Here is a 23421-nt window from a genome sequence, read left to right as displayed (position 1 = left end):
CAGTTCCTGTGGTGCGGATTCACAAAAAAGGAAAAAGGAGGGGGGGGTTTTCCAACAGTTCCTAGATCAACAAAAAAGTTCCTACAGTCCGATAAAGCCTAATGAGTTAGGGTCTTTACCCATTACTCACCGCCTCAGGACTCAGAGCGCCACAGGACGCGACGACATCGAGCCTCTTGGTTCAACAAAGTCGTTTAGGAGAATTCATATCCAGCAGGTGAACGAGGAGAATGTTTCCTTCTCATCACTGTTGGAGAAGCTGGTCTCATAACTTTACATGTCGCTGTCGGAGTTTCTCTGCCAAACACTGGTGTTACGGTTTAAAGAGCTACCGTGTTAACTGGCGACCTGCAGCTAAATGATAACAGCAAGAATGCCTCATATACATTATTTATCAAAATGAACTTATCAGGTGTGTATTTAAAGAGGTCATATTATGCCCTTTTTGGGGTTCGTATATTTAATCTATGTTCCTACTTTTGTACGTTCACAATAGCTAAAGTCTGAAAAAAGTGTCTGTTTTCATGTACTGCTCCTCCTCGCTCCCTCTCCGCTCTGAGTCCGTCAGCTGCACTCTGTTGAGCCCACACTGTTAGACCCCACGTGAGCCAAGTCTGCTCTGATTGGTGTGCCGATCCCCTCTGTCGTTATTGGTCAGTTGCTCAGCACGCTTCTCGTGAATTTGACCTCCTCACTGCTGCATGTCAGCCCACGGTTCATCTGGTCGGTAGGTTAACTAGCTAACAAGCGTCTCGGAGGCGTCCCACAATGCAAAGTGCGACTACTACGCATGACATTTGTTTACCCACAGCCCTGCCTAGGGGTGTGCTTCGGCCTGCGGTACATTATTGCAGTGTGGACATGAAACCGACCCGAGTGAAATATAGAAATATGTATCACCTTCTCATCTGAGACGGGACAAAGCAAACGAGTCCCTAGGTGTGAAACTGACCCAACTGTTCACTCTCTAAAGCTCCTGTCACAACCAAACAGAATGAAATGAGTACTGAGAGCTGAAGAGAGGCTCAGCACAAAGACGGGCTGTTTCTCCACAGTTATTTTTAATGTCTTCATCTGTAGCTGCAGCGAAAGGTGTCGGATGAGGCGTAAAAAACTGCACCATGTCGGAACAGCCTTTGTTTACACATTCAACAGCAAAGACTCCCAGAGAGTGATGCGTTTAAGTGTTAAAAGAAAGAAGAGTATTGTAACACTATGAGAGTTTTAAAATGGGTCAACTTTCAAAATAATCGTTCCTTTATATCATAAATTTAACTGATAAATCAGATGCATTGTCCCGCTATCGTTAGCCTGATGCTACATTAAAATGAATTGTTGAGTGAGTGAATGAGTTGACATGCATCCTCCTGTTTCTCCTGTGTTCTCTCTCTCTCTGCCCAGCTGTGGATCTGTGGAGTGTCTGGTTCTCCTGCTGAAGAGAGGCGCTAACCCAAACTATCAGGACATCTCAGGCTGCACCCCTCTGCACCTCGCTGCCAGGAACGGGTACGAGCCTCACACACTCACTCTGCTTACCTGTAGCCGAGGTTTTCACTTTGTGTTCACAAGCTCTTTTGTCCGGATGTATGAACAAACAAACTTTTACTTTTATCTGATAATTTAATCATTTACTTTTGTGTGGAAACAAAACACATGTTCACTCACAGACGTGCTCTGCAGGGGGGGTTGGCGTCCAACGAACATGTTCAATGCATTTCCTTCCTGAGAGGAAATGATAGGAAGGAAAGACAAACTTTAAAAACAGCATAACTCCCCATTCCCCCGCTGGCCTGCACTCACACTGCTCCAGGACTAACCGGGCCTGAGCACGGTTACTTCTTGTACATAACTTCCTCATACAACACATGCATGGTCTTTGTGTGATCGTGAAGCTTGCTTCTTAATTTTCAGACTCGAAAGTTTAAAAAAAAAAAGAATAAAAGGGACAAGCGGTCGAGTCATCGTCCGCACATCAGAGAACAACACAGAGAACATGACGGCTACTGTACTGACTTTGTGTCTTATGTTGAGTCATGTTAGTCAGAACAGGATTTCTTCATCATGAAGTCTGTCCACGTTGTGTACCTGCTCGCTCCAGCTCGTGCATGAACTGTACCGTGCTGAAGCTCACGTCTTCAAAGCGGAGGAAGTGTAGATCAGAGCACTCACACTGGTCAAACAAACTGGACAAACTGTGTGTGTGTGTTTGTGTGATTGTGTGAGATATAGTGTGTGTGTGTTGTGAGAGAGTGTGTGTGAGTGTGTACCAACCCCTCCTCTACATCTCCCTCCTCTCTGCACACCTGAGTGCAGGGAGGAGGGAGAACCAGGAAGAGAGAACACTGATAACTTGTAGTCTGTAATAACCTCGGCTGATCCTGATCCTGATCCTGATCCTGATCCTGAACACTTTGTTCCATCAGACAGAAGAAGTGCATGGGCAGACTGCTGGAATATAACGCTGACGTCAACATCTGCAACAACGAGGGTCTGACTGCTGTGAGTTTCCTGTAATCCTCTGACTGTATTTCAATTATTCATAAATAAATAAAGGATCGTTTTCAGTAACACTGACCGTCCCTGTGTGAACCCGCGCTGCAGATCCACTGGCTGGCGGTGAACGGCCGGACGGAGCTCCTCCATGATCTGGTCCAGCACGTGACCAACGTGGACGTGGAGGACGCCATGGGGCAGACGGCTCTGCATGTCGCCTGTCAGAACGGACACAAAACAGTGAGCCTATTTATAAATAATATTCTTTATTTGTAAAGCACCTTTCATGTGGAGGAAGCAGGAAGTAGCATGGAGCTAAGGACTCACAGCTTTTAACGAGGAAAGAGTGCAAAATAACGAGAAGATGGAGAGGGAAACCTTTTCTGTTTTTAAGATAATTAGGCTGAAAATCATTCTACACAGAGGGCCCCATGTTGGTGACCTTAACCCTCAGGCATCAGCTTAATTTACTACCCTTTTAAGTCAAAGGGTTCCTGATAATTATTCAATATTTGGTAGTTTTGAGCAGGGCTGAAGTTGTTTAAGAGATTTATGCAGAAAAAATTAGAAAAAAATATCAATCTGTTCTATTTTTATATCAGTTTTTTGTAAATTGGACATTTTCGCCCTCCAATGTCCAAACAGGGAACTACATTTTAAATCTGATGCTACACAAAAACTAACAATGCATCAAAGTCAATATTTTGGATAATCTTTGACATATCCAAGACTGGTTTAAAAAGAAATCCTCCAGCCACCAAATATTTGTTTTATGGAAAAGAACTAATTTTTAGTTTGTTTTTTTCTTAAATAACAACAGTGACATCAAGTAATCAAACTGGCATTTAAAGGGTTAAATTCCTAAAAATGATTGAATGTTTTGGTAGTTTTGAGCAGGGCTGAAGTTGTTTAAGAGATTTACGCAGAAAAAAGTAGAAAAAAAATATCAATCTGTTCTATTTTTATTGCAGTTTTTTGTAAATTGGACATTTTTGTCCTTAGTGACTTAAGAGGGTCGTAAACATGTTTCAGTGTTCTATTGATCTGTTAAAAAAAATAAAATGTGCATTCCAAAATTCGTCAAGAGAGACTTTCTTACAAAAAATGTGTGCCATATGCACTAACAGACAAAATGATGGACAGATGAAGAGGAAATATTTGACCAAATGGACAAAAATGTCCATAGTGATGCATGAGGGTTAACGTGCCCCATCCTGTTGTCACAGTGAAATATGATCACTGGATCAGAGTCCTGCTCTGAATCAGATTTCCTCTTGTAGACGTCTGAAGAGTTTCTTTAGATCTTTAAATAATCATCTTCAGTTGTTGTCTGATATGCAGTGTGTGTCATGGGATGTATGCTCCAGTATGTGATGTGAGTGTGTTTTTAATTTCTCCTCAGACGGTGTTGTGTCTTCTGGACAGCGGCGCCGACATCAACCGGCCGAACGTCTCTGGAGCCACGCCCCTTTACTTTGCCTGCAGGTGAGGTCATCATTACAGAGTCACTGTTGCTATGTGGTCTCACATCATCGCATGTCATCTTTGTCCATGTTGGATTTTCATTTCTTACTGTCTGACAACATTTCACAGAGGATGATTACAGAGCTTGAACTTTAAAAACAAAATAGAGGGAGGAGATTACATGAGCAGGTCGGAGCTCACAGACTGGTTATGATGCAGACAAAGACTCTCAACACTACGGCTCCCAAAGATAAACTTATTTATTTGCTATGTGCATTAAGAAACCGACCGGGCTCTTGGTCAGGTGCTGTACTAAAAGCAGGTTCAGGTGTTATTTATCACACTCTTGATGGGCGTGGAAATCAAAATCGAGCAAATTCGATGGAGCTTCTAAAACAGCCTCGTCCTGCTCCAGGAACCTGGAATGAATCACAGACTAATAAGTAATTAATTCACAGACTGGGACACCCATATTACACCGTCTCAGAATCAATATGAAAGTACAAAGACATGATGACGGCTCGGCTTAGTGACGGCACTTTGACGAGAAAAACACTCTGAAACAGGCTGATGACTGAGCTACACCAGCACACAGATTTACTTTATGTTAATGAAAAAAAAATGCTCAAATTCAGCAAAGAACAGCCGTTACATCGCTCTCTTCAAAACACCAGACTGTTGACAAAAACAGCAATCTCACCTGACTGAACATGCACGCTGCTTGCTACTTTTTTTTTTTGTTTTTTTAAAAGTTAGTTTGTGTTTTTGTGTATTATTCAAAGATTGTGTTGATGCAAAAACAACGTCATCAAACCCACAGATGTAACTCGCACGAGGCAAGCAGCTCACATGTTCTGTGAGGTCACATTCATGTTTTTTTTTATCAATGGTGTCTTTGAAGGGACAGCTGTTTCTGGTTAAAAGATCAAATCATCTTCCTCTCCACAGAACAGTCTCTCTGTCTCTCTCTCTCTCTCTCTCTCTCTCTCTCTCTCTGTCTCTCTCTGTCTCTCTCTCTCTCTCTCTGTCTCTCTCTCTCTCTCTCTCTGTCTCTGTCTCTCTCTCTCTCTCTCTCTGTCTCTCTCTCTCTGTCTCTGTCTCTCTCTCTCTCTCTCTCTCTCTCTGTCTCTCTCTCTCTCTCTCTGTCTCTCTCTCTCTCTCTCTGTCTCTCTCTCTGTCTCTCTGTCTCTCTCTCTCTCTCTCTCTCTCTCTCTCTGTCTCTCTCTCTCTCTCTCTCTGTCTCTCTGTCTCTCTCTCTCTCTCTCTCTCTGTCTCTCTCTCTCTCTCTCTGTCTCTCTCTCTGTCTCTCTGTCTCTCTCTCTCTCTCTCTCTCTCTCTCTCTCTCTCTGTCTCTCTCTCTCTCTCTCTGTCTCTCTCTCTCTGTCTCTCTCTCTCTCTCTCTCTCTGTCGGGATCCTTTCAGTAAAGTTCAGTCTAAGCCCGTCAGGGACAAAAACAACAACTCGATCTTTCCAGAAATATGCTGCATCCAGTGTTGGGTAACCCCGCTTTTAAAAGTAACTCATCGCTTTACCAGATAACTGCCATAAAAAAGAAACTCATTAGGAGTTACAGCTCAACGTACTGAGAAACGTAATTCTCCTCTTGGGCTCCCGTAGTTCACATCCCCCCTTCCTTTACTTCCTGCAGAAACACAAACAACAACAACATGGCTGCCAGCATTTTATATCAACATATTCAAAGTTACTAATTCACAGATCTCCTGATAAAGCTTTTCATATCATTGCCTTTTTATTTGACGTTTATTATTTTATCTCTTCATCTGCATTTTGTTGTGTTTTTTCTGCAGTCACGGTCAAAGAGACACGGCTCAGATTCTGCTCTCTCGAGGAGCCAAATACCTCGCCGACAAGAACGGCATCACTCCTCTGGATCTCTGCGTGCAGGTGAGCCCTCAGCCCCCCGCGTTACCATAGCGATATATAGTTATCATTTACGCTGATCACATATGATTACCGTGTGTGTGTGTGTGTGTGTGTGTGTGTGTGTGTGTGTGTGTGTGTGTGTGTGTGTGTGTGTGTGTGTGTGTGTGTGTGTGTGTGTGTGTGTGTGTGTGTGTGTGTGTGTGTGTGTGTGTGTGTGTGTGTGTGTGTGTGTGTGTGTGTGTGTGTCTGTGTGTCTGTGTGTCTGTGTGTGTGTGTGTGTGTCTCTTCAGGGAGGATACGGGGAGACCTGTGAGATCCTGATCCAGCATCACAGCAGACTGTTCCAGAGTCTGATCCAGATGACGCAGAACGATGACATCAAAGAGAACATGGTACGACCCAGCTAAGATACTTTTTAAATCCTAATTATAGTGTTGTTGTTGTTGGTATTCTGTGTGAGGCGACTCAAAGCTGCAGTAAGTAGGCATTATGCTGACTTCACATAAAAACAGGAAGCAGCAGCAGCAACAACAACTGGGAGGTTTTTCAAATTAAAAGTTTTAAACTGAAGTGTAAGAATTTAATCACATAGAAGGAGCTGTTCTCATCTCGTCTGAACGTCGTCATGGAGACGGTTTGTGTAAATTTTTAGCTTGAACGTCTTCAAAGTGAGACTTTGCGAGGCTGAGAATGTTTAAAGTGTCTTGAGTCTTAATTTTTTAACCAAAAGTTGCTGCGAGCGAGAGAGATGCAGAAACAGCTGTGGTCCATTAAAATTCACAGGATGGCAAATACTAAATGCTGAGTCTTTTTTTTTTCTCTCGTAAAGATCAAAAAGTTATGTCTCTTGTAGGTGTGTCTCTTACAAATCATTTCATGAACACCTACACACTTAAATCTTAATGAACTTGATGATATTTAAAATGGTTTTGATGCTGATTAGAACTCTGAAGAGCAGCTGTCGATGTTAAGCTTTGCCTCTGGTCACTTCCTGTCAGCACCTCTAATAATAATAATAATAATAATACATTTTATTTATAAGCGCCTTTCAAGACACGCAAGGACACTGTACAACAATCAACATTTTAAAAACAGCGATGGATAAAAAAAAAAAAAAGCATACAATAAAGAAATGAAATGTAGGACAGTGTAATTGCAGTTTAAAATGTTAGAGTGAGGAGGAGATCTTGAACAGATGGGTTTTGAGTCTGGATTTGAAGATGGGGAGAGAGTCAATGTTGCGAATGTCAGGTGGCAGAGAGTTCCAGAGCAGCTGAAAGCTCCGCCCCCCCATGGTGCTGAGGCGGGCAGAGGGCACGGTGAGGTGGATGGAGGAGGAGGATCTTAGGGAGCGGGCTGAAGTGGCGATGTGAAGGAGGTCAGACAGATATGGAGGGGGCGAGGTTGTGGATGGCCTTGAAGGTGTACAGGAGGAGTTTGAAGACGATTCTTTGCTTCACCGGGAGCCAGTGGAGTCGCTGTAGGATGGGGGTGATGTGATGGTACGAGGGGGTTTTGGTGACAATACGGGCAGCAGAGTACACCTCTGGTCACTTCCTGTCGTTGTCTCCTCCCCTCTGGATCCTCGCTTGTGTTGTTCTTACTCTCTGATGTAAGACTCTTTGGATAAGAGCGTCTGATAAATAAATTATAGAATCGTACAAACAGACAGAGAGCAGAGGAGGAGACTGTCTAATTTGCACAAAAGCATTGAAACGATCAATACTTAAAAAACTGTGTGTGTCTGTGTGTGTGTGTGTGTGTGTGTGTGTGTGTGTGTGTGTGTGTGTGTGTGTGTGTGTGTGTGTGTGTGTGTGTGTGTGTGTGTGTGTGTGTGTGTGTGTGTGTGTGTGTGTGTGTGTGTGTGTGTGTGTGTGTGTGTGTGTGTGTGTGTGTGTGTATATGTGTGTGTGTGTGTGTATATGTGTGTGTGTGTAGCTCAGACAGGTCTTCGAGCATGTGTCTCAGCAGAGCGACGGTCACTATCAGAGGATCCTGACCAGTCTCGCTGAAGTCGCCACGACCAACGGACACAAACTGCTCAGGTAGGATTTCACATTTCTGCTTTCTTTTTCTCTTCTTTATGAAAATTAATAACATGAAGCTGACTGCAGCAGCTCACAGGAATGATCCCCCCGCTGTCTGCTGCCCCCCCCCCCCCCCCCCGACCTCTGTCTCTGAAATCTCTGCACACAACAATCACAAATGTCTACAGCTTCCAATTCCTGCCTCATGTTGTTGCATTAAGCGCTGATTTTCAAATAGTTGAAGGTATAATTTCCTCGTCCCTCCTCAGCCTGTCCAGCAGTTTCGAGGCACAGATGAAGAGTCTGCTGAGAATCGTTCGCATTTTCTGCCACGTGTTCCGCCTGGGGCCGTCGTCCCCGAGCAACGGCAACGACATGGGCTACAACGGCAACAAGACGCCTCGCAGCCAGGTCTTTAAGGTCAGTATATAAACACCTGAAGGCGTTTTATGAAGCTCTGAGGACGCTGCTTTAGAGGTAGGGATGTTTTTGTGCTGTTTGTAAATTTGTGAAGTCGTCATTCACACCCTAATTCCATTTCTCAAACCAAAACCATGTGTAAAACTTTGATTTGATCTTTGAGAAACATGAAATCATATCCGTTAAATCTGAGTCGACGTCGACTTTTTGAATCCCTCAGAAGAGCAGGATCTGTTTTTATAACGATGGCGCTCTCAGTGACATCACAGCACGTCTTGTACTTCCTGTACGCTGCATGTAAAGGAATTAAAATCTGCTTATGTCAGTAAAACTGTAAAATCCTGATTGTTAATGGATACTGCGCCTTTAAAAATCAACCAAGTGTCACAAAACATAAAATCCTCAAACAACAGTGAACCAATATTTATTTTATAAACTGAATCAAAACTCATAATCAACAATAAAACTTTAAAATCACTAATCTGCTTTTCTTACTGTGATGTATTTTATTAGACCGCTTTGTTTCCTCTCAACGTTTATGATATTCATTTATACCGACAGTGCTGAACAATTTATAACTTTAAAGGAAGAATGTGCATCATTTTAATCATAAATAAATCATAAAGTCTGTCCTGTGTAAATGTGTCTCTGAGTCATGACTGTCTACAATGAGGGAGAAGCTCGAGTCCCGCTGGCTGTGTTGTTGTCAGAGCCGTGTTTACATGGACGGGACGGCCGGCTCCTCCCCTTGTGTATAAAAGCTGTTTTAGTCAAGAACTAGAGAGAAGAAGAAGAACATACTCACTGATTATTTGGATGTTAGTAAGAGTTTTTAGATCACGCTCATTCTGTGTCAGTTTACATGAAATGTGAAGCTACGAGCTAACTAAAGAGCGCTAACATTAGCATGCTAACACAACAATGTGAAGCTACGAGCTAACTAAAGAGCGCTAACATTAGCATGCTAACACAACAATGTGAAGCTACGAGCTAACTAAAGAGCGCTAACATTAGCATGCTAACACAACAATGTGAAGCTATGAGCTAACTAAAGAGCGCTAACATTAGCATGCTAACACAACAATGTGAAGCTACGAGCTAACTAAAGAGCGCTAACATTAGCATGCTAACACAACAATGTGAAGCTACGAGCTAACTAAAGAGCGCTAACATTAGCATGCTAACACAACAAAGCAGGACACAGGTGATCGCAGCTCGAGCAAAGGACAATTTTGTCTGACGATTGCGCTTAGTTCTTAATCATCGTGCGCTCCAATTCGATAACTCCTTCCTGTGAAGGCGAGTGGAGAGGTGTTGGAGGTGTGGCCAAAAAGCAGTTTGTTTTGGTTTCATGCTGCTGCTCTTAACATCACTTCATATGCTTTACTCGCGCGTCACATTCATTGTAGACAGTCATGACTCAGAGCGATATTTTCAGTGTGTACTTGATTTCTGATGTCTTTATGTGTAACATGCTGCCTTTAAGGAGATTAATTTAAAGTACGAGTGGTTTTCAGAACTGCATTAAAAGTATTCATACGGTGATATTTATACCGAGATAGCCTCTGTGGCACAAATTATTAAATGAGCAAATAAATCAAATATGAAATGAAATAAAATTCTGAGGGAACGGACAAATCTATGTAGCTAATTAGCATGCTAACAAACTTGTTAGTGGTGAATATTGTGACCTTCATTTAAAGTGTTACCAAACTTTTCAACAGAATCATTAAAAACACAACATCCTATGACCAAAGTGTGGATGACTGCGTTATTATTTCTGTCTTGATGTCGTGATTTAGCACGGTGACGCCTTCAACGAATGAACAACACAACAACGCTAAAGACAAAAAAATCTCAGCTGTCGGAGGCCTACGCTTCTAGAGTTTAAAAAATACTTGATGCTTTATCCTGAGATGTTTGATAAGAACAGTTTGCACATGAAGACGTATCAGCCTGTATGCATGATTCCCTGCAGTGAGATAACTGGTTGTGATTCCGTTGGTTGCAGATGTGTGTGTCACAGAAGGAGGTTAAGATGGTCCAAAAAGACGACTGTCCCTGGGCAGGTTCTGCCTTCCTAGATGTGAGCTTATAGACATTTTTAAGATTTGCAGTGAATCAAAAAAAAACTACTTCTGTATGTAAAGTACAGACGGGTGACAAATCAAAGTGAGGGGATCTGGAGGTCGTGTTAAGATCTCAACACAGCAGAACACCGATGAGAGAATTTGTAAAAGAGAGCGCTCTCCACCTCCAACATTTAAAACACCAAATTGAGGGAGTGTAAATTTTCTATTTGTGTGTCTATCCCTCAGCTGGAGTCCAGAGACGAGTAGAATCAGTGCTGAGGAACACTAAAGTAGTTCATGTTGTTTTTTCCTTTAATTTGTCACCCGTCTGTTCATGGACATGTTGGGATTTGGGTAATATGATCTCTGGAGCCCCTCTGCAATCTTTCCTTTACATTTATTTCAACTTCTTCTAATTAATCAATACTGGGGGCCCTTTAGATGGACTTGGATCTAAACAGTTCTGTTAAAATGTTACCTACTGTTTAAAGATGTTGTTATCTATGGCAACATGTTACAGCAAATTGCTCCTGTTTTGATTTAAGTTTCCCTTTAAAGGTCACATATCTAAAATCCACGTCACCATGTTCCTCTAACTCTAATATGTGTCTCTAGTTGGTCTACAAACCCCCCAATGATGAGAAAAGTCCATCCTCTCTGTCTTTTCCCTGCTCCACTTTTCAGAAAATGTGTGCTCAAACAGGCCGTTTGGAGATTTTCCCTTCATGACATCACAAAGGGCAGTAGCCCCTCCCCCAGGTGGGTGACACTCCCACATCTAGGTGTTTGTTCTGCCCTCTGAGTCTGCCTTCTCACTGTAAACAATAGGACATGGAGCGAGAAAGCACCGAGTACACCCATGTCCTTCCAGAGAGTGGGCGTGGTCAGACACAGCTCATTTACATATTTAAAGGTACAGACACAGAAACAGCCTGTTCTGAGCAGGGCTGAAATAGAGGGGTTTATAGACATGATCAAATACAGGATCAGAGTGGATTTAGAACAAGAAACTTCACACACATGTTTTGAGGAGCTCTGAGACTTATTTAAACTGATTGAAGAGGAGGAGGATATGTGACCTTTAATTTAACCCCACTCTAAATCCTCCACTGTTTTATGGTCTAGGTGACTCTAATGTGACACTACTTTACTAAATGAACATCCTTCAGTATTGAAGGAAACATGAAACTAAAGATTGAGAAACTAAACTAATGAGGGGGAATAAATAAGCTGAGAAGTGGCCTCAGCAAGTCTAATTATTAAAAAACAATCTTTGCAAAGAGACATAAGGCCCGCATTTTCATCAAAGCCTTCTCTCTCTAGCTTCTGTTTCAAGTCAAATTATATTTTTCACTGTTACAAGCTGTGCAAACAGTATTCTACTTACCTTCAGTCTAAAGACAAGGAAGTGAAATGTATCTGGAAATCTCAAATTCTACTAAAATCAAAAAACAAACACATGAATGTTATAAGCAAAATAGAAAGAAAAGCAAGGAAGGAAATAATAAAAATTTAGATTAATAAATCCTGTTTAAGCAAACATCTGGGCTGTTTGAAACAAAATAATACCATATGATACAGCAGAGTCATTACCATATGATACGATATCATACACTGAGATAACAAACGTTACACGTAACGATACATTACAATAAGGGTCATTAATCGCTGTATTTTAGTAGTTAATCGTGATTAATCACATTTTTAGTCGCATGTTTGAGATTCCATTATTTTGCATTTAAAAATGTTATTAGGCTTTTATTTTGAAATTGAAATCAAACATTTGACTTTTTAACTTTCCTCTTTTGCTGTTTTCATCAAGTTTTCGTAATGAGTTCCTTTTTCCCGTTGTTGATTTAATGTGATAACCTTTGATCAACCGGAAGTTCCTTAATTTCAAAATAAAAGCAGGGTTCTATTCAAACAAGAAGTAAGACCCTCAGTCTAAAGACAGTACAAAAGTTCAAAAATGTTTTAAAATGCATAATAATGGAATTTCACACATGCAGTTCAAAATCTGATAAATCGCAATGATCAAGTCAGAGATTATATGTGATTTAAAAAACAAATCTTCTAGTTAAATTAAATCTGAAACATCAAATTGTACAAAAGGACAAAATAAATACGTTAAGATTGATATTTAACTGATGCGTGAGATTTAAAGACTCCTTTTAATGCAACGTCGTCATTTTTAATTTCCCGTTATTTTCTCTTTACATTTCAGCCCTTCTGATTTCTTTTTATTCCCTCATAACCTTCATTTCTCTTTCACTGCTCTTTGGGCTTTTATTTTCTATTCTCTGTTTTCACTGCTTCTATTGTTTGTGTTCATTTCACTGTTTTTATGTTTTTACTGCTTATTCATTTAATGCTTCATTTGTCTATTATCTTATTTTATAGCTTTTTCCCCTCTATAATGTTTCATCTCCTCTTATTGTTGTACTTCCTGTTGTTTTCATCTCCTCTTATTGTTGTACTTCCTGTTGTTTTCATCTCTTTTGATTACTCATATCTTCTCACACTTTTGGTCCTCCTGGTCTTAAAGTCTGTAGCTTGCTTTCTGCGTTGCTCTGATGATGTTTTGGGGTTTTTATGTTGGTCGGGTCTCGGTCTCGATTCTTTAGTGCTAAGAGTTATTTTGTTGTACTTTGTGTTTTTATCTTTGATTCTGTTGTATGTCTCTGCACGTAGGTCAAAGCACTTTGTAAAATCGTGTTTTCAAAAGTGCTACACAGATAAATGTATTATTATTATTATTATTATAAAACACTGATTCAAACAACAAGATGCAATCCTTCACAGTTTGATCTGATACGACACAATACAATTCTACATGATACGATATGATAAGAGATGATATACTGTAATATACCGTATTATTTGCTACAACATGCTTGTTTTGTCACAGTGGAGGAATTTGAACGTTGCACACATACGAGCGTCTCCACGGTATTTATTTATAAAAAAATGTAAATCAAACATGTTAACAAACCATCACATACTCCACAGATAACACATTCTGCACATGTTCATACTGAAATCTGACTGAAGCCAAGAAATCTCGATCGTATTCTCTGAATTTGACCTTCAAATTGAAGTGAATTCTTCACTTTGTTTTCACGTTTTATTTTGAAATGGTCTAAACTGGATTCAATGTTAAACCTGCTCGGTCACTTCTCTCTTGTTAAGCCTCTCTCTCTCTCTCTCTCTCTCTCTCTCTCTCTCTCTCTCTCTCTCTCTCTCTCTCTCTCTCTCTCTCTCTCTCTTCGTTTTTGTTTTGAATTCCACCCTTCCTCTCCCCCCCGCTCTCCGTCTCTCTGCAGCCGCTGGAGCTGCTGTGGCACTCCCTGGACGAGTGGCTGGTGCTCATCTCCACAGAGCTGGACAGGAACAGGAAGAACCCGTCCTCCTCCTCCTCCAGCAGCGAGATCGCCTCCCTGCTCCTCAAACAGCGGGAGGCCGACCCCTCGGCCTCGGCCTCGGCCTCGGCGCCGAAGCTCCCGTCCCTGCTGGACCCTCAGATCGTCATGGAAACAGAGGTGTACCCCGACGGGGAGGACGTGATCTCCATGACGGCCAATCGTCTCAGTGCGGTGATCCAGGCCTTCTACATGTGCTGCTCCTGCCAGATGCCACAAGGGTCAGATCTCATACTGTTTGGTTACCACGGCAACAAAAATAGAAGTAGTTGGCAAACTATAATTGGGTGTTTTCTTGTGTTGTTTTTAGTTTTTCAAGGTTTATTTTGGGGCTTTTTAGGCGTTTATTAGAGAGACAGAAGAGTGGGTAGAGTCAGGAATCAGGCAGAGAGAAGGAACAGGTCGGACTCGAACCCGGGCCACCCTGGTGAAGCACTACAGCCTCCTTACATGGGGCGTGTGCGCTAACCAGTAGGCTACCGGCACCCCCACTTTCTTGTTTTTAAATACCTTGTTTTTTAAGGAGGTGTTAGCACATCCAGCTATCTCATAAGGTTGACAAACGATTACTTGAAAAGAAGGAAATCCTGCACACTACTCCTGTTAAGTATCACCAATTAATTAGAAAAATCACAAAGTTTTGGTGCATCTGAACCTTTGTCAATTGTGTTCTCAAACAATTCCCCACCATGGTCTTAAGTAGTTATTTTAAGCAGATTTCTGCAAACTGTCTAGATTGCACAAATGCATCGGCAACATTTCATTACCAAAGTGTTTCCAATGTATCAGAATCATAACTGAAAAATGTGCATTTGACACAAAAGCATAGTTTATTATTTTGGGGGGTGAATGATATGCTTGTCTGGTGGATTTTTTTCATCTGGCTGCAGCCTCGACCAGCGAGTCAAAAAGTAAATATCGGACCCCGCGTTCAGGGCTAATCCAGACCCCCGGGGCTCAGATTGTAAAATAAGGAACAGCCCTTAAAGATGTGACAGCTTCTTATGTTATGATTGAAGTTAGACAGCAGACATAAGAACATAGACTTTGAAAAGCTAAACAGTGAGAAGTGAACCTCCTTCCTCGTACAGAAACACCAGAGTTAACCGTGAACTCACCTCCATACCTGGATACCATCCTGACTTCATAGTGCGACCCCCCCAGGTGTTGCCGTGTTGACTGACGGTGTCTTTTCTGTTAAACCTACTCGATGGGAAGAAACTGATTTGAATCCTGTGTTGACAGAGAGACTACCACTCTTTGATCAGCTGAGGCTGCTGTTCCCTCAAGAGGAGAAACAATTAGAGATAAAAAACCTACTTCTTTAGAGACTCTCTACATCGATGTGCTGCATCAATAATATCACTTTTTACTCGTCTTTCTGTTTTCCTAAGTCTTCCACTGTGAGCCTCGTCTTCCTCCTATGTTTATCTCTCCCTCCCTCTTCAGGTCCTTAATGATTCACATTTAGATCTTTAGAGCTGTTTTTTTGACACAACAAGCAGACGGCAAAGAACTAGTGGAGACGAAGGCCGAGCTTTTGTCTTGGCCAAAAAGTTGCACTTGAACACACCGCAAAGACTCCAGCCGACGGCCAACCACCACGTTCGTTCTGCACGTGTGTGAGAGGAAATAACTCTCCATGCCAGCAGGGGGCGGTAGTCCGTTGTCATGATGCGAGAAGACCATTTTCACACCGCTGTCGGTCACCACTCGTATTATAGGTCGTCTACTAATGGAGAATAATGTCTGATAAAAAGTAGAAAATGGCGCTGGCGTTGTCAGCTCTTGGTCTTTTAGTGGAAAAAAGAAAAGAAGAGGAGGAGGAGACAAATAAGGAGAAACCGCACTAATGGGTGAAAGCATGGAGGCTACAGCGGCATGCTCAAGGGGCTTTCCTGAACCTGAGAGGAGAGCTGGAGAGAAATGAAACCTCCCAACAGCCAATCAGAGAGACTCCTTCAGATCGAAAGGAACGATTAAAGAAGTGAAGATGTTGTCACTGTTGTCCGTCTCTTCTCCTTCTCACTCGCTCCTCCTCTCTCTCCCCTCAGAATGACGTCCCCTCGTTTCATCGAGTTCGTCTGCAATCACGACGAGGTGCTGAAGTGTTTTGTAACCAGGTGAGTCAGCGTGGCTCGGCGCCCATCCTTCAGCCTCCTCACACACACACCGAGCCCCAGAGACGCTCACTATTGATCCACAAACTTCCCTCCACTTAGTTTGTTTCCACTTCTAACCTCTTTGTTCTCTCTCCCTTCCGCCTGTCTAGTTTCTCTTTTTTAACCTCTCTGCCTTTCTCCGTTTCAGGAATCCAAAGATCATCTTTAACCACTTCCACTTCCTGCTGGAGTGTCCTGAGCTGATGTCACGCTTCATGCATATCATAAAGGGACAGGTAAGACACGAGGAAATGTTTAATTTCCACCTGATGTGGAAACTTAATCAAGCTCGTGGTTTGCTCCATAACGTCTTTGTATAACATCTTCAGTATTTCAGAAACGCTGTGAGATCATAATTTTACATTTTGCACAATCTGACTCAAGGATGGACTGATTAGAAAACTCATGGCTGAAGACCAAAGTTTACTAAATCTTCATGTCCATTTGCAGTTCATTGAATGCAACATCTGCGCTAAAAATCAAAACTGTTTCAGTCTGAGAGAACAGAGCCGTCTGTGATCGATTAGTGGACAGTCTCTGGTTTGATTTTGGGGTTATGTATTCAGTCAGATAAAACAGTCAAGAGCTCAAAATTGTTGATTCTTTGATTTTTTTTTGATACCACATGTTTTCAAAGATTCCCCAAACCTCTCTTACTCCCTCAGCTCAGTGTGCACCATCGATCCTAGATAGATATCTCTCCCATTTCAAATCCTAACATTCAACTCTATAAGTCTAAATGATGGACCCTGCAGTGCGGCTAGTCAACCTAAATGATTGTGCCACAGATGGACATTCTGAAATGATTAACTCGCCTTTTGGCATCAGTGCAGTCTGCAAACTTCACAGTCATCTTTTAACCCAAAGCTCGTTTGAGTGAAAGAGAGAGCTGTGACTAGATTGCACAAATATGTTGCAAACAATTATGTGCAATTTAGTAAGAGTGCAGGAGTGTGCCTTCAACTTATGGTAAAGAAAAATAAGAAATTATTCAATATCGGGTACTAGAGCTGGGAATCTTTGGACGACTGACAAGTAGATTTGATTCTGATTCTTTGGGTCACCATTCGATTGAGAATCTATTTTTGATTCAAAACGATTCATGATTCAAAGTTTATTTTTGAATCAGTCCATACTTCAGGATCTACTCCAGTCGTCTGTGAGACTGGCTGAATTTATTGCTGCTCCATTTGGTATTCTACTGAGTTAAAGAGCTAGCCTTAGCAATTAGCAGAGAGTGACTCATTAGCTAAAAAAAAAAGTTGTTATGAATCTATTTAAACTCTCAGAAGATAAGAATATCGATTTTTACATAAATAGATTTTTACCACCTCTATCGGGTTCCCAGGGTTTCTATTTTCCTTCAAATCAAGAACTGATATCGTTGATTTTGACTTGAATCGTATTGAAGTTTAATATTTTGGTAACACAGTCAAACTGAGACTCTGTGGGAAAACCAAAGCATGAAAACGGAAACTGTTTTTTTGGCTGAGCATTTAAACCACAAGGTGATAATTCTAGTTAAATATTCTCACTCTTTTTTTCCCTCTCTAAGCGTATCCCGAGTCACTTCCTGCATATTTCAGCTCCCATAGTGAAACCGACCCTGCACTCCTCCTCCTCCTCCTGAAGTCGTTACCTGCCTCCTCGTCCTCTGCTCTGACGGCTCCTTCACAGTCGTCCGTGTTTCTTTATGTTTGTGGACTTTTATGGAAACGACTTTGAAAGTCCTCCGTCTTTCTCCTCGGGATCATTTAACAAAGTTACAACCAACGGCGATAACACTTGTCTTAAGTTCCATTTACACGGCTTCATAAATTTTAAGTGCGGCTCGTGCGTTGCGCGACCCGTCTCTCTCGCTCTCACTCGTCGCTCTTCACATTGGAGCTGCGGCGTTCGAGCCTCGTTACCTCGTGGATTATGGCTCGCCTGGGAGAAGGCCCGTGTTTTAATTACAGACTTTAACCTGTGAATTTGATTCCTTCTGCTGATTCGTCTCTCTGTACGCCCGCAGCCCCCCGGGGGAGGGAGGAGGAGGAGGAGGGGGAAGCGGTTCTCTCTCTCTTCCACGTTCATCCTTCACTCTACCTCCAACGCGCGCAGAACAAAGGCATATATTATGCAAATAGACCCCATGCCTCAGCTCGCTGTTACAGACGAGGGATTCTGCTCTGAAAGCTTTCCAAAGCCGTCTGTTGAAACTGAAAAAAAAACTCAGAGTGTGAGGAGTTGAAAGCACAAGCGAAGTGGTAATTAGTGCAGGGAAAGTGCTGCGCAGTGTGGGATGAAGTTCTTGTGTTTTTTTGTTTTTTTTTACCTCCTCAGCCCTTCAAGGATCGCTGTGAGTGGTTCTACGAGCATCTGCTGGCCGGCCAGCCCGACTCCGACATGGTTCACCGTCCGGTCAACGAGAACGACATCCTGCTCATCCACAGAGGTACACAACATGTCGGGCAGCACCGCTCAACGCTCGTACTGCTCATCATGTGTGGAGAGAACACGATGTCAGAGTCCGGTCACACATGTACTTTACAGCCAGATGTTGTGATCCTCTCTGAAAGCTTCAAATCCAAGCTGCTTCTTAAAGAGTGGAGTGGAAATAAAGTATTTAAAACCTTAGTTTTGTATACTTAGGGAGGCAGAAGCTCAGTCTGTAGGGAGGAGGGTTGGGAATTGGAGGGTTGCCGGTTCAAGTCCCTGTGCAGGCCAAGTCTGGAATTGGTCTGGTAGCTGGAGAGGTGCCGGGCAGTGTTAATCTCGTCAATGAAATAAATGACGAAAATATTCGTTAGTCAACTAAGACGATGACGAGATGAAACTCGATTTGATAAATAATATTACTTCATCGTCTAATTGATGAAAATGTGACAAAACAAAAACTACATTACAAGTGACTATTATCACTTGATAAAGAAGTGTTAAACCCCCTCAGCTGTTCTAAAATCATTGTAAACCATAGCAGACTTCATCAAAGGTGTGTGTGTGTGTGTGTGTGTGTGTGTGTGTGTGTGTGTGTGTGTGTGTGTGTGTGTGTGTGTGTGTGTGTGTGTGTGTGTGTGTGTGTGTGTGTGTGTGTGTGTGTGTGTGTGTGTGTGTGTGTGTGTGTGTGTGTGTGTGTGTGTAACAATGGAGTCTGGAGCCTCTCGCCTGCAGGTCCGTCAAGGCCCGCCCCCCTGGAGCTTCTGATAATAAAAATAAAAAGCTTGCGTCTCATTTCGTCGACTAAAATGATGAGCAATTTTAGTCAGTGACTAATTGACTAAATTAAATCAATAACAAATGAATAATATCTGACTAAATATAAAGAACATTTTCGTCAGGAGACTATGACTAAATTAGAGAATGGTGTGAAGATTAACACTGGTGCCTTCCTGAGCACTGCTGAGGTGCACTTGAGCAAGGCACAGAACCCCAAACAGCTCGGGTACTCCTTCATGTGCAGCCCCCCCCCCCCCCCCCCCCCCCCCCCTCACTCTGACATCTCTCCTTTAGTGCATGTCCACAGGATCCTGTTTGTGCAACAACAGAGTGTAAAAGTAATTCCCCCTTGTGGGATTAATAAAGTTTATAAAAATTTTTACATGACTAATCGGTACAAAAAGTTTTGGCCTTGCTCCATTTGAAGACTTGTTTTATTTTATTTATTTATTCGTAAATTTCATTCAAACAAACATAAAATCTCCAATTTTGAATGAAAAGGAGCAGAAAGAAGACTAATCTTATAATATCTGCCCCTCTTTCACAAAACATTAATTAAAACAAAACAAAACACTTCTACCAGCAGCAGGGGGGGAAAGTCTGTAACGTTAACCCAACTCAAAGTTCTTGTTTTTGTCCCTGATTGTTATTCTAAGAGTGTAACAACATAACAGAAAGGATCCCTGAACATTAATCCATCCCGAGCACTGAGCAACAATTAGCAAAGTTACAAGAACAAACTTCCTTTAAGAGGCAGAAACCTGGAGCAGAACCAGACTCATGATGAACAGCTGAGACTCTGAGATGAGAGGGAGAGACACTAACAGAGCAACCTGTCCACCTGGCGTTTTTTCCGGGCAGAAAAGCGTTGTCTGTGCGCTCGAGGGTATTTACATGAAGTGTTTGTGCACTGAGAAGGAAAGCGCTGCAAGTCCGTCCTGTCTCTATGACAACAGTTTGTTTACAAGAGATCGTTTATTTCCCGAGCAGACACGGAGCAAAGAGGATGTCGGTACAAGACACGATCCGTAGGAGGCTAAACTACAGGGAATATAATATATTTGGAAAAGAGCACCCGTGACGTCAACAGCGCCTTTCTGAAAAATTTAAAGATTTTCAACTTGAGCGCTCAGAGCAGCCGCATAAAAACGGCAGAGCGCTAGGCTTTTCATCCAGACGGTTGCTTTCTGCTGTGGATGTTCTCTACCCATTGAAAACAAGTGAAACGTGTCCATTGTCTTAGTATTTTGCTGTCTTTATTTTTTATTTTTTTTACTGTGTTTTGGAGTTGTTGTCCTGACCTTGTCTGTTTGGTTTTTTTTGTGCCTCATTTGTTATGTGTATGTCACCAGTTTGTCACTCTATTGCATCTAATAAAAAAAACAAGTGGAAAAAGACGCTGGCGCTGACAAAAAAAAACGCTAGGTGGACACGGGGCCTAATATAGATTTATAGCTACAATGTCAGTAATAATGATAAAAGTCTGTGTAGTGTTAGCATTAACAGCTAAGTATGGAAACGTCCTGATCATCCTAATATTAACATGAGCAACTGTAACAACAAGCGAAGGATCCTTCAGGAGAGTGATACTAAGGATATATGTTCCTGTTTCTCTTCCAGACTCTATCTTCAGTAGCAGCTGTGAGATGGTTTCAAAGTCCACCAACGAGAAGCTCAAACAGGGCATCGCTGTCCGGTTCCACGGGGAGGAGGGCATGGTGGGTTGTATTCTGTGTCATTACATGAAGCTCCTTCAGTGTCACAGTTAATCCTAAGCTGTGATCCCGTCGTTGTTTTGTGTTTCAGGGTCAGGGTGTGGTGCGGGAGTGGTTCGACATCCTGTCCAATGAGATCATTAATCCAGACTACGGACTGTTCACGCAGTCAGCTGACGGTACGACAAGTTCTCCTGTGTGTGTGTGTGTGTGTGTGTGTGTGTGTGTGTGTGTGTGTGTGTGTGTGTGTGTGTGTGTGTGTGTGTGTGTGTGTGTGTGTGTGTGTGTGTGTGTGTGTGTGTGTGTGTGTGTGTGTGTGTGTGTGTGTGTGTGTGTGTGTGTGTGTGTGTGTGTGTGTGTGTGTGTGTGTGTGTGTGTGTGTGTGTGTGTGTGTGTGTGTGTGTGTGTGTGTGTGTGTGTGTGTGTGTGTGTGTGTGTGTGTGTGTGTGTGTGTGTGTGTGTGTGTGTGTGTGTGTGTGTGTGTGTGTGTGTGTGTGTGTGTGTGTGTGTGTGTGTGTGTGTGTGTGTGTGTGTGTGTGTGTGTGTGTTCAAAAATGCACAAAACTCCTAAAATTGTCTAGAAATCTGACGTGTGTGTGTGTGATTTATCCACAGGCACCACTTTCCAGCCCAACAGTAACTCGTCAGTGAACCCGGACCACCTGAACTACTTCAGGTTTGCGGGTCAGATCCTGGGTCTGGCTCTGTATCACAGACAGCTGGTCAACATCTACTTCACCCGCTCCTTCTACAAACATATACTCGGTAAGAAGAACACACCTGACGACAGACGAGGGTCAGAGCAGTGTGAAGGTCTCAGGCCGGTCTCAGCAGACGTCTGTTCTCCAACGGGTCGAGGTTTCTGTCTGACCTGAAAGATATAAAACGAAATGTGCCTTGAATCATTATTTTGTTTAACAGCTCCGTATCACTCCGTATAAATCAGGACTGGAGCGGAAATATTAGCCTATGTCACAAGAACATCTCAGCTTTCATTAAATTAAAGGTGACATATCCTCCTCCTCTTCTTCAGTTTAAATAAGTCTCAGAGCTCCTCAAAACATGTGTGTGAAGTTTCTTGTTCTAAATCCACTCTGATCCTGTATTTGATCATGTCTATAAACCCCTCTATTTCAGCCCTGCTCAGAACAGGCTGTTTCTGTGTCTGTACCTTTAAATATGTAAATGAGCTGTGTCTGACCACGCCCCCCCTCTCTGGAAGGGCTCGGGTGTACTCGATGCTTTCTCGCTCCATGTCCTATTGTTTACGGTGAGAAGGCAGACTCAGAGGGCAGAACAAACACCTAGCTGTGGGAGTGTCACCCACCTGGGGGAGGGGCTACTGCCCTTTGTGATGTCATGAAGGAAAAACCTCCAAACGGCCTGTTTGAGCACACATTTTCTGAAAAGTGGAGCAGGCAGAAGACATATATTAGAGTTAGAGGAACATGGTGAAGTGGATTTTACAAAAACGACTGTGCTGCTGATAGTCAGGCTCTTCCATGATCGTGATAGGGTATATGAAACAAACTCCTCCCCCTTTATGTGACCACGCTCACACTCAGTTTGCGTATGTGTGTGTGTGTGTGTTCTCCAGGTATCCCAGTGAACTACCAGGACGTGGCGTCCATCGATCCGGAGTACGCCAAGAACCTGCAGTGGATCCTGGACAACGACATCAGCGACCTGGGCCTGGAGCTCACCTTCTCCGTGGAGACGGACGTGTTCGGAGCGATGGCGGAAGTCCCGCTCAAACCCGGAGGAACGAGCATCCTGGTAACCCAGGACAACAAGGTGAGTCGCTAAAGGACACGGTCAGAGGTGTGACTGGACCTTTAATCTAAGCCGTATCACAGAGCCTCTATACGACATCATAAACGTCACCAAGTCCTTTAAAGTTGAATTTATTTAAAAGTAACTGAACACTTACTGTAGATTTTATCTGTTAAAAGTCAGACGAGAACTTAAAGTTGTCTCTACAGATTAAAGTTTGGAGGGTTTTTTTGTGTCTGAAGGTGTCGTTAATGAGCGGCTGAAGTTCCCCTGCGGTGTTTTTCCTCCAGTTCGTCTCCTGTGAGCGATTGATTTTTTTCTCCTGCAGCCTGGAAGCTCCTAATTAGAGAGCGCAGTACCAGAGCCGGCCTGCAGAGGGCACTGTTATCTAAGGCATACAGCGAGGCAGGCTGTGGATGAGCTCTGACTCCTTCTCCTGTTTTATCATGTGTCTGGTGTGTGTGTGTGTGTGTGTGTGTGTGTGTGTGTGTGTGTGTGTGTGTGTGTGTGTGTGTGTGTGTGTGTGTGTGTGTGTGTGTGTGTGTGTGTGTGTGTGTGTGTGTGTGTGTGTGTGTGTGTGTGTGTGTGTGTGTGTGTGTGTGTGTGTGTGTGTGTGTGTGTGTGTGTGTGTGTGTGTGTGTGTGTGTGTGTGTGTGTGTGTGTGTGTGTGTGTGTGTGTGTGTGTGTGTGTGTGTGTGTGTGTGTGTGTGTGTGTGTGTGTGTGTGTGTGTGTGTGTGTGTGTGTGTGTGTGTGTGTGTGTGTGTGTGTGTGTGTGTGTGTGTGTGTGTGTGT

General features: G+C 42.8%; 1 protein-coding gene across 2 annotated transcripts in view; it reads left to right on the top strand.

Moving 5' to 3' along the window:
• The window catches only part of hace1 (HECT domain and ankyrin repeat containing E3 ubiquitin protein ligase 1), a 35892-nt gene that overhangs the window by 1542 nt on the left and 10929 nt on the right, over positions 1-23421 (top strand). Inside the window, exons 4-20 of one of the 2 annotated variants that reach the window (XM_061049526.1) lie at positions 1402-1506; positions 2424-2499; positions 2602-2733; positions 3896-3978; positions 5767-5863; positions 6133-6234; positions 7781-7887; positions 8139-8289; positions 10301-10375; positions 13685-14001; positions 15835-15903; positions 16091-16178; positions 18268-18379; positions 20761-20858; positions 20947-21034; positions 21471-21620; positions 22453-22649. In XM_061049526.1, the coding sequence (XP_060905509.1) occupies positions 1402-1506; positions 2424-2499; positions 2602-2733; positions 3896-3978; positions 5767-5863; positions 6133-6234; positions 7781-7887; positions 8139-8289; positions 10301-10375; positions 13685-14001; positions 15835-15903; positions 16091-16178; positions 18268-18379; positions 20761-20858; positions 20947-21034; positions 21471-21620; positions 22453-22649 (2047 nt within the window). The remainder of the gene's footprint in view (positions 1-1401; positions 1507-2423; positions 2500-2601; positions 2734-3895; positions 3979-5766; positions 5864-6132; positions 6235-7780; positions 7888-8138; positions 8290-10300; positions 10376-13684; positions 14002-15834; positions 15904-16090; positions 16179-18267; positions 18380-20760; positions 20859-20946; positions 21035-21470; positions 21621-22452; positions 22650-23421) is intronic. The other variant, XM_061049527.1, reaches the window with a different exon arrangement.

Source organism: Labrus mixtus, chromosome 11 (assembly GCF_963584025.1).
Source record: "Labrus mixtus chromosome 11, fLabMix1.1, whole genome shotgun sequence".
Taxonomy (NCBI): Eukaryota; Metazoa; Chordata; class Actinopteri; order Labriformes; family Labridae; genus Labrus; species Labrus mixtus.
The sequence above is the reverse complement of the archived record's forward strand: the minus strand, read 5'-3'. Positions and strand labels throughout refer to the sequence as shown.